At 51.9% G+C, this 14722-nt stretch overlaps 1 protein-coding gene across 9 annotated transcripts in view; it reads left to right on the forward strand.

Moving 5' to 3' along the window:
* Positions 1-14722, forward strand: part of LOC140421442 (1-phosphatidylinositol 4,5-bisphosphate phosphodiesterase beta-4-like) — a 677584-nt gene that overhangs the window by 478668 nt on the left and 184194 nt on the right. For all 9 annotated transcript variants that reach the window (XM_072506170.1, XM_072506171.1, XM_072506164.1 and 6 more), the window contains one exon: positions 12776-12917. In XM_072506170.1, the coding sequence (XP_072362271.1) occupies positions 12776-12917 (142 nt within the window). The remainder of the gene's footprint in view (positions 1-12775; positions 12918-14722) is intronic.

Here is a 14722-nt window from a genome sequence, read left to right on the forward strand (position 1 = left end):
TCGGTCCGTTCAGGCCTCTCACGTTCCACGTGATCAGCCTCACTGGGGGGCTACCTGCCCCCCTCCCGTGTCGACTAGCCATTACCTTCTCTAGGCCAGTCCCATATCCCGCCTCCGCGCTCCCGCTCGCTCCCCCAGCGTCGCACACCATCCCCGCCCACCCATTCTTTAGCCATTTCCTTTTGGATTTCCGCAGCAGCAACCCAGTTGTCCCCCTCCCTCCCCCCCTCCCCGCTAGATCTCTTTCTAGCATGATTGCTCCCCCCATATTACTTCCGTAAGTCAGCTGACTTCAACTGACCCCGGCTACTCCTGCTCACTCCTCGACCCCCCCCCATGTGGGGAACTCCCATCCGCCTTGCGCCTGTCTTCCCGCCTTATTCTTTCTGGTGCGGGAACATCCCTTTACCTGACCCGCCTCTTATGGCGCAGCTCCCTTTCCCCTCCCCCTCCCCTTCCCCATTCTCCAACTATGTCCCGTCTTTCCTCCCTTACCGGCGCCCACATTTCCCTGTTTACTTCTCAATTAACTTCCACCGTAACATTAACAATAACATTTCCTGCAGCATCAGTCCCTCAGTTCCGATCCAATTTCTCTTCTTTGATGAAGGTCCATGCTTCCTCCGCCGTCTCGAAATAATGGTGTCTCTCCTGATACGTGACCCATAGTCTTGCCGGCTGCAGCATCCCGAACTTCACCTTCCTTTTATGCAACACCTCTTTGGCTCGGTTGAAGCTCGCCCTCCTTCTCGCCACCTCCGCACTCCAATCCTGGTATACCCGTACCACTGCATTCTCCCATCTGCTACTCCGCACCTTTTTAGCCCATCTCAGGACCTCTTCTCTATCCTTAAGGCGGTAAAATTGCACGATTATCGCCCTGGGTGGTTCTCCCGCTTTTGGTCTTCTCGCCGGAATCCGATTTGCCCACTCCACCTCCAAGGGGCCCGTAGGGGCCTCAGCACCCATCAGTGAGCTCAGCATCGTACTTGCGTACGCTCCACAGTCCACTCCTTCCACACCCTCAGGGAGACCCAGTATCCGAAGGTTCTTCCTTCGCGCTCCATTTTCTAGGGCTTCGATCCTTTCAGTACACTTTTTATGAAGTGCCTCGTGCGTCTGTGTCTTAACCGCCAGGCCCAGGATCTCGTCCTCAATATCTGTCACCTTCTGCTCCACCACGCGGAGCTCTGTCTCCTGGGTCTTTAATGTCTCCTTGAGCCCCTCAATTGCCTGTAGCAACGGGGTCAGCACCTCCCTCTTCAGCAGCTCCACGCACCGTCTCACAATTTCATGCTCAGGCCCCCATGTCGCCTGCGCTTTCTCCGCCGCCATCTTGTACTTCTCTCTTTCTGACCCTTTGGTCGACGATTCCTCGCGCTGCAGCCGCCGCCGCCGGTTTTTTCCTCCTTCGTTTGGGGGGGACTCCCTTCTCACACGCCCCACACCGGGTTGCGTCGTCGAAAAATTCCCCGTTGGGGCTCTTAAAAGAGCCCGAAGGTCCGTCGGAGCTGCAGCCGCCGAAGCGTGCGGCTAGCTAGGCATCACCGCAACCGGAAGTCCCTTCAGTGGCCTTGATGAGGTCTTTTCACAGTTGTTCCCTCTGCTGCTAGAATTCACTTTTGATACAGGCCCTCAGGTCAGCTTGCAGCTTTAAGCTTGCCCTTCCCCCGCCTGCATGCTGGAAGAGGCCCTGTTTATCCTGCAGTTGCAGCCAAATCTTTTACTGTTTCTGCGTGTGTCTGGCAACCAAGAGACATACCCTTCCTGGGGGACACTGTCGGGGGAATATTGCAGCCTTCTTTCCACACCGGGAAATGTCAAACAAATGCCGTGGGGGCCCTGTAAAAGAGCCCAAAAGTCCGTTCCAAGCAGGAGCTGCCGAATATGCGACCTAGCTCTGCATAGCCGCACCCGGAAGTGGAAAATCTCACTTTTGCTCATGTTGAGTTTGTAGCCCGAGAAGGCACCAAACTCTTTTTCAGGAGCGTGATGATTCCGTTCATGCTGCTGTGTGGGTCCGTGATGTAGAGGAGCAGGTCATCCGTGTAGTGTGAGACACTATGCTCTCTGCCTCCTCTTTGGATCCCCATTCAATTCTTTGCTGTTCTGAGCGCGATCGCTAATGATTCGATTGCTAGAGCGAACAGCAGCGGCGACAGCGGGCATCCCTGCCTGGTGCAGCTGGAAGTACTGGGAGCTGGTTTTATTTGTCTGTACACTTGCCATGGGAGCATTTTACAGGAGTTTCACCCATGCGGTGAATCCTTTTCCAAGCCCGAACCGCTCCAGCACCTCTATAAGGTACTTCCACTTGACTCTGTTGAAGGCCTTTTCTGCGTCCAAGGCGATGAACACCTCGGGTGTTCTGTCCCCAGATGGGGTCATGATCATGTTCAGCTGGCGCCTGATGTTCGATGTTAGCTGATTACCTTTCACAAAGCCCGTTTGATCCTCTTCAACCACTTTTGGTACGTAGTCTTCTAGCCTTTTGGCTAGGATCTTGGCCAATATTTTGGTGTCTACATTTGGTAGCGAGATGGATCGGTATGAATCGCATTCAGTCGGGTCTTTGTCTTTCTTAGATATTCGCGAGATTGAGGCTTGTGCCAAAATAGGTGGCAGTGTGCCCCTTGCCAGCGGGTTTGTGAACATCCCCGCAGGTGCAGGGCCAGTGCTGTCGCAAATGTTTTGTAGAAGTCCGCTGGAAACCCGTCTGGTCCCAGAGCCTTCCCCGCCTGCATGGAGCTTATACACTCCGTAATCTCTCCCAGTTCTAGCGGTGCTCCCAGGCCCCGTTTTGTGTCCTCCCCCATGACTGGCATGTCCAGTCCATCGAGGAACTGTTTCATCTCCGAATCCCCTGTAGGGTACTCCGAGGTGTACAGTCCCAGGTAAAAGTCCTCGAAAGTCTTGTTAACCTTGTCTGGGACCGTTTCTAGCATACCTTTGTTGTCCCTTATTTGCGCGATCTCTCTGGTGGCTGCCTGCTTTCTCAGCTGGTTTGACTGGCTTTGTCCGTGTTCGGCCGGGTTGGTGCACTTCTTTCCTCGTGGAGAGCAGGTCAAAGTTCATTTGTAGCTTTTCTGTCTCCGCCAAGAGCTCTACGGTCGGGGCCTCAAGAGTATTTACGGTCTACCTCCAGTGTGGAGTTGACCAGATGCTGCCGAGCCGCTCTCTCCTCTCTATTCCTTTGCGCTTTAAAGGCGATAATTTCCCCTCTAATCACAGCCGTTGGCGCCTCCCAGAATGTGGAGGGTGGGACCTCCCCGTTTTATTTGTTTTTTAATAATTGTTACATGACAACTGGGATATTTATTCTCACTGGGGTTCACTTGACTCCTCACATCAAAATGAAACAAAACTATACACCCCCATGAACCGGTGTTCCAAATTTGGATTCCCTCGCAGATGACATCAGGGTGCTTCCCAACACTACTCATTCTCTCAAAATGCCAAGGTGCAGCATGCTAGTATTACAGAATCAACTGGGTACAGATCAAAGCTTAAAACATGGGCAACCAGTTGGAGACACCATGCCTTGGAAATTCCATGGGCGCGATTCTCCATCCCCACGCCGAAGTGGCCGCGCCGTCGTGAACGCCGTCGAGGTTCACAACGGCGCGGAACGGCCCCGGTCCCGACCGATTCAGGCCCTGACAATGGGCCAGTATCGGGGCCGCGTCATCTACCCGCGCCAGACCTTGTCGCCCGCGTAAAAGCGGCGCCGAACAGATGACCCGGCCGGCGCCGCATAACGGACGTCATCCGCGCATGCGCGGGTTGCCGTCCTGTCCAAATCCGCCCCGCACGAAGATGGGGGACGGATCTTGCGGGGCCGCGGAAAGAAGGAGGTCCTCCTTCAGCGTTCACGCACCGCCCACGACTGTAGCGACCAGGTGTGGACGACGCTGGGGGGAACCCGCCGTTTTGGCCTGGCCGCTCGGCCCATCCGGGCCTCAGAATCGTGGGGGTGCCGGAGAATCGGCATTTTGGGTATCTCCGGCGACTCTCCGGCCTGCGGCCCGCGAAACCCGACCGGCCTGTTCCCGCCGCTTGGGAGAATCACGGGAGGGCGTCAGACCGGCGTCCCCGGAAATTTCGGCGGCCCAGGCGATTCTCCCAACCGGCGTGGGAGTGGAGAATCGCGCCCCATGTATCCTTTACATAATGTTAATTTTAAATGTGAATTACCCTACCAATTATTTTCTTTTCTTTTTTATTATTACTTTTTTTTTGGTATGCTTGTGTGTGCCCTTCTCTTCAATATATATAGAAATGTCTTATTCTGTGTACATAATGGTAAATATACTTTGTTCAAAAACCCAATAAAAAAAAATTTATCAAAATTTTTTTTTAATGTGAATTACATAGTGACACACATTGGGGCATTAAATGTGAAACCTGTTCACACGTCAAGTCCATTAGAAAAAGAGGGGATCGTTTTAGAAAATACTCAATCAATGTAATGCTGCTTTAAACATGCCTATTCAATGGCTGGGGCATATTAAAAGCATATTTGAACTGCAGAACATGAGAACCATGGGGCCTAGCCCTCCCAAACCTGCAATAATATCACTGGGCAGCAACCACGGAGAGTGTAAAAGGGTGGATAAAGGAGCCAGAAGCCAAGTGGATGCTTATGGAGGAGAGTTCCTGCCGACGGACCTCCCTCCAGGCCCGAGCAATGGTGGCACTCCCTTCCCCATCTAATACTGGGTGGCATGGTAACACAGTGGTCAGCACTGTTGCTTCACAGAGCCAGGGTCCCAGGTTCGATTCCCGCTTGGGCCACTGTCTGTGCGAAGTCTCCACGTTCTCCCCATGTCTGCATGGGTTTCCTCCGGGTGCTCCGGTTTCCTCCCGAAAGAAGTGCTGAAAGGTGAATTGGGCATTCTGAATTCTCCCTCAGTATACCCAAATAGGAGCCGGAATGTGGCGACTAAGGGCTGTTCATAGTAACTTCATTGCAGTGTTAATGTAAGCCCACTTGTGAAAATAAAGATAATTTTTTTAAAAATCAATTAAATATTCAATGAGCCCAGTGGTGGTAGCAACACTCATCGGTCGTGGAACCAACTGCGACAGTGTTTCGGGCTAACCAAAATGTCCGACAAGGCCCCCATCTGCAACAACCACAGATTCACACCTGTGGCAAAAGGTGGAGACAGGATGGGGGAACGCTGACAGTACGGACTTTTACACTAACATCAGGCTAACAACGCTCAACTCCACCTCCACATGTACAAGGCTAAGCCTAATGCAGCTATAAGTGATACACCGAGCCTCTTTAACCAGAACCCGAATGAGCAGGTTCTTCCCGGAGGTGGAGGACAAATGTGAATGGTGCCAAGGAGGCCCGGCCAACCCACATCCACATGTTCTGGTCTTCACCCAGACTTGTTGGATGTCCAAAGTGGTGAGGATGAGGGGTCCACTGTGCCGCTGTGCCACCCCTTCGGCTCCTAAATTATGAAGAGGGAACCACAGAGCTAAATTTACATTTATTGGAGAAAGAAAGATTGAGTGGGGACCTGAGGCAAGTCTTCAAAATAAGAAAGAGGCACAAAGTAGATATACCCGTATATTTAACTTGGGCTTTTTAAAAATGGTTATTCATGGAGGATGTGGGCATTGCTGGCACGAACGTATTTATTGACTAATTTACCCTTGAGTTATGATTGCTGATCTGGTGGGCATATAGACAAGTGAACAGTCCTCAAGTGAAACAGAATGGAACAGATTCCCACTAAATGTCATAGCAAATAATATAATATTTTTGACAATTTATAAAATAATGAGGAGCATAGATAAGGTAGCTAGTCAACATCTTTTCCCAAAGGTAGAGGAGTCTAGAACTAGAGGGCATAGGTTTAAGGTGAGAGGGTATAGAGAGATACAAAAGAGACCAGAGGGGAACTTTCTTCACACAGCAGGTGATGAGCATCTGGAACAAGCTGGTAGAGGCTTGGTTAACAGTTAGACAGTTAACATGGGCAGGGTGGGTATAGAGGGATATGGGCCAAATGCGAGCAAGTGGAACTAGCTTAGTGATAGAAACTGGGCGGCATGGACAAGCTGGGCCGATGGGCCTTTTCCATGCTGTAAACATCTGTGACTGACAGAATTTTGCCGTTGGAGATTTTAGTTGTAGTTAATCACTTCCCCTGAAATTTGAATAGGTTAGGTAACATTAATGCTGGATAAAAGAACACTCATTGTTCCAGTCAAGATTTAAAATGTAACATATTCCTGCTGACCGTCAACAACTTGTTTTTATCTCACCCCTTTAATGTGATAAAGCATTGTGTAACAAAACATGCCATCGAGGCACATAAAAGAGATATGAGGCAGGTGTCCAAATTCTTGTTCAAAGAGTGTATGTTGTAAGGATTGGCTTAAAGGAAAAGATATTGAGAAGTGGAGGAGGTTCAGCAGAAAATTCATAATCTAAGGCCTGGGAAGGGTGGCATGGTGGTGCAGTGGTTAACACTGCTGCCTCGCGGTGCTGAGGTCCCAGTCCCTGGGTCACTGTCCGTGTGGAGTTTGCACATTCTCTCCGTGTCTGCGTGGGTCTCACCCCCACAACCCAAAGATGAGCAGGTTAGGTGGATTGGCCATGCTAAATTGCCCCTTAATTGGAAAAAAAATAATTGGATACTCTAAGTTTAAGGCCTGGGCAGCCAACAGCACAGCTGCCAACGTTGGAGCACAAGAGATGAGGGTTGGAGTAGCAAAGGGATCTCTGAGGGCTGTGGGGCTGGAGGAGGTCACAGAGATAAGGAGGAGAGAGATCATGAAGGGGTTTGAAAGCAAGGATGTGAATTCTGAAATTAATTAAAACTTCAAGTGTGTTAATGCATGTTAAATACCTCTGTGTAAAAATTAGCAACAGGTAATAAACTTGCTGGGGCGGAGAGTTGGGCACTATGGGTGATCCAGCTGTAAATTGCAACTCAGATTGCATTAACTTTGTAAGCTGTGTATTTTTCCCTCATTTATACGCAAAAGGATATTTGCATATCTCTACATGTAAAATCTCACGAATCTGCGTAGTCAGGCATTGGTTTGCCACATTAAAAAAAAATATTTTGCTTTAAAAAAAAATCCCTTTCATATTTAAGAGCGCTAACTTGTAGTTGGATTAATGCAGTTGAAAATTAGTTTGTCACAACCAAAGGCATTTTTGATTCAGAGCAGCAAACTGAAAATAAGCTTAAGAAAAATACTCAACTGGACTATTTGCTAGTTATATTGGCGTAGAGTCAGCTTCAAAGTAAATTGAACAAAAAATATACCCAAAATCTTTTATAAATGTGCCGAACAGCGTCCTTGCATCCCAACAGAACAAATTAATTTTAACAGCCTCCTTGAAGTCATAGATTTCATAGAATTTACAGAGCAGAAGGAGGCCATTCGGCCCATCGAGTCTGCACCGGCTCTTGGAAAGAGCACCCTACCTAAGCCCACACCCCCACAACCCAGTAACCCCACCTAATCCCCATAACCCCACCCAACACCAAGGGCAATTCTTGGACACTATGGGCAATTTAGCATGGCCAATCCACCTAACCCGCACATCTTTGGACTGTGGGAGGAAACCGGAGCACCCGGAGGAAACCCACGCACACACGGGGAGGACGTGCAGACTCCGCACAGACAGTGACCCAGGCCGGAATCGAACCTGGGACCCTGGAGCTGTGAAGCAATTGTGCTATCCACAATGCTACTGTGCTGCCCTAAAGTCCTGCAGCAGGCATGTTTTAAAAAAAATATATATATTTTTAAGAATGTTAACACAATTTTTCACCCTTACAAACAAACCCCCCCCCCCCGGTAAAAAAAGAAAGAAAGCGCACATAGCAAGACATGAACATGGTAAAACGATATGTTACGGAGTTTTGTACATTGGATTCCTCCCGTACATGTCAGTTTTCCTGATCCTTCATGTATTTTCTTGCTCAAATACCCCCCCAGACAGCCCCCCCCCCCCGGGGGCGGGGGGGTTGCTGCTGCTGCTGACCGACCTTCATCTAAAGCTCCGCGAGATAGTCTAGGAACGGTTGCCACCGCCTGTAGAACCCCTGCGCAGACCCTCTCAAGGCAAACTTAATCCTCTCCAACTTGATAAACCCTGCCATATCATTTATCCAGACCTCCACGCTGGGGGGCTTGGCCTCCTTCCACATTAGCAAGATCCTTCGCCGGGCTACTATTGACGCAAAGGCCAGAATGCCGGCCTCTTTAGCCTCCTGCACTCCCGGCTCGTCCACTACTCCAAATAGTGCTAGCCCCCAGCTTGGCTTGACCCGGACTTTCACCGCCTTAGATACTGTTCCAGCCACTCCCCTCCAGTACCGGGCATGACCAAAACATATGGACATGGTTTGCCGGACTTCCTGAGCACCTCCCACATCTTTCCTCTACCCCAAAGTACCTACTCAGCCTCGCCCTCGTCATGTGCGCTCTATGAACCACCTTAAATTGTATCAGGCTAAGCCTGGCACACGAAGAAGAGGAATTAACCCTACTTAGGGCATCAGCCCATAGCCCCTCCTCAATCTCCTCCCCCAACTCCTCCTCCCATTTACCCTTCAGCTCCTCTACCAACGCCTCCCCCTCTTCTTTCATCTCTTGGTATATCGCCGACACCTTGCCCTCTCCGACCCATATACCCGAGTTCACCCTGTCTTGAATCTCCTGTGCCGGGAGCAACGGGAATTCGCTCACCTGTCGCCTCACAAACGCCCTCACCTGCATGTATCTGAAAGCATTTTCCGGGGGTAGCCCAAACTTCTCCTCCAGTGCCCCTAGGCTAGCAAACGTCCCATCAATGAACAGGTCCCCCATTCTTCTAATCCCTACTCGATGCCAGCTCTGAAACCCCCCGTCCATCCTCCCTGGGACAAACCGATGGTTACCCCTGATCAGGGACCACACCGAGGCTCCCGTCGCACCCCTGTGCCGTCTCCACTGGCCCCAGATCTTTAGCGTTGCCGCCACCACCGGACTCGTGGTGTACGTTGTCGGCGAGAGCGGCAGCGGTGCCGTCACCAGCGCCCCCGGGCTCGTTTCCTTGCAGGACGCCATCTCCAACCTCTTCCATGCCGCCCCTTCTCCCTCCATCACCCACTTTCGGATCATCGCCACATTTGCTGCCCAGTAGTAGCCACCCAGATTCGGCAGCGCCAACCCTCCTCGGTCCCTACTGCGCTCCAGAAACCCTCTCCTTACCCTCGGGGTCTTATTCGTCCACACAAACCCCATAATACTCCTGCCTACCCTCTTAAAAAAGCTGCCCTCCTCAGCGGTAGATCGTCTATCCCCCTTGGCCTCCGGACTGTACTACAAAAAGCTCACTCTTCCCTACATTAAGCTTATAGCCCGAAAAATCCCCAAACTCCCTTAGAGTCTGCATGACCTCCACCATCCCCTCCACTGGATCCGCCACAAACAGCAACAGGTCGTCTGCATAAAGCGACATTCGATGCTCCTCTCCCCCTCGGACAACCCCCTCCATTTCCTAGACTCCCTTGATGACATGGCCAAGGGTTCAATTGCTAATGCAAACAACAGGGGGGACAGGGGGCACCCCTGCCTCGTCCCACGATACAGCCGAAAATGCTCCGACCTTTGCCGATTCGTGACCACACTCGCCACCGGGGCTCTGTATAGGAGCTTAACCCAACTAATAAACCCTCCCCCGAACCCAAACCTACGCAGCACTTCCCAGAGGTACTCCCACTCTACTCGGTCAAAGGCCTTCCCCGCGTCCATAGCCGCCACTATCTCCGCCTCTCCCTCCACCGATGGCATCATTATCACGTTTAGGAGCCACCGCACATTGGTGTTTAGCTGCCTACCCTTTACAAATCCCGCCTGGTCCTCGTGAATCACTCCCGGGACACAGACCTCGATCCTCGTAGCCAGCACTTTTGCCAGCAACTTAGCATCCACGTTGAGGAGCGAGATCGGCCTATACGAACCACATTGCAGTGGGTCCTTGTCCCGCTTCAGGATCAAAGAGATCGTCGCCTCCGACATTGTCGGGGGCAGGGTCCCTCCCTCCCTTGCCTCATTAAAAGTCCTCACGAGCAACGGGGCTAACAGGTCTACGTACTTCCTGTAGAACTCAACCGGGAACCCGTCCGGTCCCGGGGCCTTCCCTGCCTGCATACTCCCCAGACCTTTGATCAGCTCCTCCAACCCAATTGGTGCCCCCAAAGCAGCCACCTCCTGCTCCTCCACCCTCGGGAATCTCAGTTGGTCCAAGAATCGTCGCATCCCCTCTTCCCCCGCTGGGGGCTGGGATCTGTACAGCTCCTCATAGAAGGCCTTGAATGCCTCATTTACTTTCATCACACTCCGCACCGTAGCTCCCCTTCCATCCTTGACTCCACCTATTTCCCTCGCTGCCATCCTCTTACGGAGCTGATGTGCCAGCATCCGGCTCGCCTTCTCCCCATACTCATACATCGCCCCCTGCGTTTTCCTCCACTGTGCCTCTGCCTTCCCTGTGGTCAACAGGTCAAACTCCGTCTGGAGACGTCGCCTTTCCCTAAGTAGTCCCTCTTCAGGGGCCTCTGCGTATCTCCTGTCCACTTTTAAAATCTCCCCCACTAACCTCTCCCTTTCCCTGCCCTCTATCTTCTCCCTATGAGCCCTGATGGAGATTAGCTCTCCCCTGATCACCGCCTTCAGCGCCTCCCATACCACCCCCACCTGCACTTCCCCGTTGTCGTTGGCCTCCAAGTACCTTTCAATTCACCCCCTCACCCTCCCACACACTGCCTCATCTGCCAGCAGTCCCACATCCAACCGCCACAACGGGCATTGGTCCCTCTCCTCTCCCAACTTCTCCCAACTCCTCCCCCCCGTCCCCCCGCCGACTAGCCATCTCCTTTTCTAGGCCAGTCCCGTGCCCGCGCCGCCCTCACCCTCCAGTCCCCCAGACGGGGGACCCCCGACCACCTCTTCTGTGTCCAATTCCCCTTCGGCCAGTGCAGCAGCAACCCTATTTCGCCCCCCCCCCCCCCTCCGCTAGACCCGTGTCTAGCTCTTTTGCTCCCCCCATAGCACTCCCGTAAGTCAGCTGACTCCTGCTGTCCCCGGCTTCCCCCGCCGTCCCATTGACCCCCCCGTGTGGGAATCTCCCAATTAGTACGAGCTCCTCCCTTCGCCCGCCCCCCCCCCCCATCATTCCCTAGCGCAGGAAAAAGCCCGCGCTTTCCTAAGCCTGCCCCGCCCCCTCTGGCGCAGATCCTGTCGCGGCCTTGTCTCATTTCCCCCATCCCCGAGCCTCCTCTCCCTCCAGCACCAGCGCCCGCCGTCTCGTACGGTCTTCTCACCCGGTCCCTTTTTCCATCCCCATCATCCCCTCCACCCTCACAAACCCTCAGTTTGAGTCCAACTTTTCAGTTTGAATAAAGGTCCAAACCTCCTCAGGCGTTTCAAAATAGTGATGTTGATCCTTGAATGTGACCCACAATCGCGCTGGCTGCAGCATTCCGAATCTCACTCCTTTCCGATGCAGCACCGCCTTGACCCGGTTGAAACTCGCTCTCCTCTTTGCTACCTACGTGCTCCAGTCTGGGTATATTCGGATCTCCGCATTCTCCCAGCTGCTGCTCCCCTCTTTCTTGGCCCATTTCAAGACCCTCTCTCTGTCCGTGAAACGGTGAAACCTCACCACAATCACCCTTGGCGGCTCATTAGCCTTGGGCCTCCTCGCCAGCACCCGGTGTGCCCCATCCAGCTCCAACGGCCTCGGAGGGGCCTCCGCACCGATCATCGACTCGAGCATCGTGCTCGCATATGCCCCGGCATCGGCCCCCTCCACTCCTTCAGGGAGACCCAGGATCCGAAGATTCTTTCTCCTCGACCTGTTCTCCAGGTCTTCGAATCTTCCCGCCCACCTCTTGTGCAGCGCCTCGTGCGCCTCCACCCTCACCGCCAGGCCCAAGATCTCATCCTCGTTCTCATTGACATTTTTCTGCACCTCCCGGATCTTTACCTCATGGGCCTTCTGGGTCATCCCTAATCCTTCAATCGCCGACAGCATAGGCGCCAGCATCTCTTTCCGCAGCTCCTCAAAACAGTGCTTAATGAACTCCGGCCCGCCTTCCACTTTATCTCCGGTCGCCGCCATCTTGTTTTTCTTCCCTCGCTTCTCCCGCTACTCCAACGCTGCTTTTTTGGCCGTTTCACTTCTTGTCCGATCCATAAACAGTGAAGGGGGACCTCACTCTCCCCTTCCCACACGGAACGTCTTCAAAAAATTCCCGTTGGGGCTCTTCTAGAGAGCCCGAACGTCCGTGATCGCAGGAGCATCTGAATCGTGCGGCTTAGCTCCGCATCGCCGCAACCGGAAGTCTGCAGCAGGCATGTTTAGTGGAAACTCCCAGCGGTGATTATTTCATCCTGGGGCCTAGCCAGGTTTGTGGACTGTGACTTGGTAACACAATGTTTTCCAGACTATGCAAAATGTCACATAACTACAGTTTGCGCTGCATATCAGTCGCGCTTGCGATTCCACAACCCTTTGCGCTGGTGTGGCCAATTGCATGCAAGTTGCATTGTCATGCATAGCATCACCCAAGTAAGTTTTTTAAAATAGTTTTGTACTTTGTGCAATATGTATATATGGAAATGTAAGTCGTCAGTAAATATTTGTGATCATTTGCTCATTGAAGGGAAGTATAAATTTCTTTGATCACTAATGCATAATACAGATTTTACTCAATCAATGCTCAAAATCTTCTCTTTCTTTTTACAGGGGACAATAACGATAGAAGATGAGCAGGCTTGGGTATCATCCTATACGTATGTTGGTGCTACCACCAATATACATCCGTACCTATCTGCCATGGTTAATTATGCCCAACCTGTGAAGTTTCAAGGCTTTCAGGTAGCAGAAGGTATACAACCTTTGTTAAAGTTCTGATATGTTTTGCCTGCAGAAATTACAGAGCTATCAGAATGGTACATTTTAGTTCTGAAGGTTGGTGTGATTTCACACCTGTGATGAGAATGTCATATAGAACGTTCAGTCTCAACATTCAATCATGAGTTCCCCCCCCCCTGCCCCTCCCCGAGAGCCAGGTCCAACCAGATAAAGGCTACCCTCTTCAAGGAGGGAGTGAAGTTTGGAGTTTTGTACCCGACCCGCTTATGGGTGACACATCAGAAGCAAGAGTCTTATTTTGACTCGCTGGAGGAGGCGATGGACTTTATAACAATAGTAATATTTATTATTGTCACAAGTAGACTCAGACTAACACTGCAATGAAGTGACTGTGAAAATCCCCTAGTTGCCACATTCCGGCACCTGTTCGGGTACACAGGGAGAATTCAGAATGTCCAATTCATCGAACAAGCAAGTCTTTCAGGACTTGTGGGAGGAAACCGGAGCACCCGGAAGAAACCCACGCAGAACACGGGGACCCGTGGAGATTTGGGAGGCCAAGGTTGAAGGAGTTTTCATACTTCTCCCATGTGCACCGGGTGTATTTTTTGTAATGGACAAGGCGCTGCTGGCGGGGTGGCCGTCTTGGGGTATTACCGATTGTGGTCTCTGATCACGCGCGCATTGGGTGGATTTGCGTGTGGTTCAGGGGGAGGCCCAACGGCCGCAGTGGCGGTTAGATGTGGGGCTGTTGGCGGATGAGGGGATGTGCGAGCAGGTGAGGGACTTGTTTATAGGGGGAAAATTTGTGGGGCTGGAGGAGTTAGAACAATTGTTTCAGTTGCCTAAGGGGAATTCGTTTAGGTACCTGCAGGTTCGAGATTTGGTGGGGAGAGAGGTGCCGTCTTTCCCGGAGTTGCCACCTATGTCAGAGGACAAAATAGTGGAAGGAAAGGTTTCAGATAGCAAATGGAGTGAGAGGGTGAGGAATGGAGGCTGTTAAGCGCAAGTGGGAGGAGGAGTTGGGAGAGGAGCTGGGGGCTGGGACATAGGCTAAGGCTTTGCGGAAGGTTCAGGCGTCTTCGTTAAGTGCAAGGTTTAGCCTAATCCAGTTTAAAGTGGTGCACAGGTGAGAATGTGCAAACTCCACATGGCCAGTGACCCAGAGCCGGGATTGAACCTGGGACCTCGGCGCCGTGAGGCAGCAGAGCTAACTACTGCGCCACCATGCTGCCCTCCGAAGAAGACTCGAGGGAAAAGTAAATGTATTTTTTGAAGAGGCAACTTTTGGGGAGAAGGAAATGCATGTCTTTCTCTCTCTCTTCTCCCAATTTGCCTTCTGTCATCTCTATGAAGTTCACACCAGAAGGGAGGAGCAGAGGCCTGACCCAGCACCGCCAGAGCTTGGCACTGGGTTTCTAGCAGCACGCTGCATCAAAGAACCACTAAGTCACTAGAAGTTAGCTTCTCAGTCACTGATCCCATTCAGGAACTATGTGAGGTGAGAGAATTCACTTCCCCACTCCGATTGGCTGCTCTTGATTTGGATTGAGGGTGATTTTAAAAAGAAAATAAGACGTAAATAAAAAGTTGCGGTGGTGAGGGGGAGGGTTTGCCTCCCAGGCGGAAAGTGACAATATATCACTCAGTTTCTCGGCGTGATTTACCGGCTCTGCCCCGCCGGAATCTGGACAAGATGCAGTAAGTAGATCCCGCGGGATTCCGGATTCCCAGTGGTCGTTCCCCGCGATCTCACGAGACGTCGTAATCTGGATCTTGCCCACAATAGACGGGGTCCAGACTTGCATAGTTAAGTGA

This window comes from Scyliorhinus torazame, chromosome 1 (genome assembly GCF_047496885.1).
Source record: "Scyliorhinus torazame isolate Kashiwa2021f chromosome 1, sScyTor2.1, whole genome shotgun sequence".
NCBI lineage: Eukaryota > Metazoa > Chordata > Chondrichthyes > Carcharhiniformes > Scyliorhinidae > Scyliorhinus > Scyliorhinus torazame.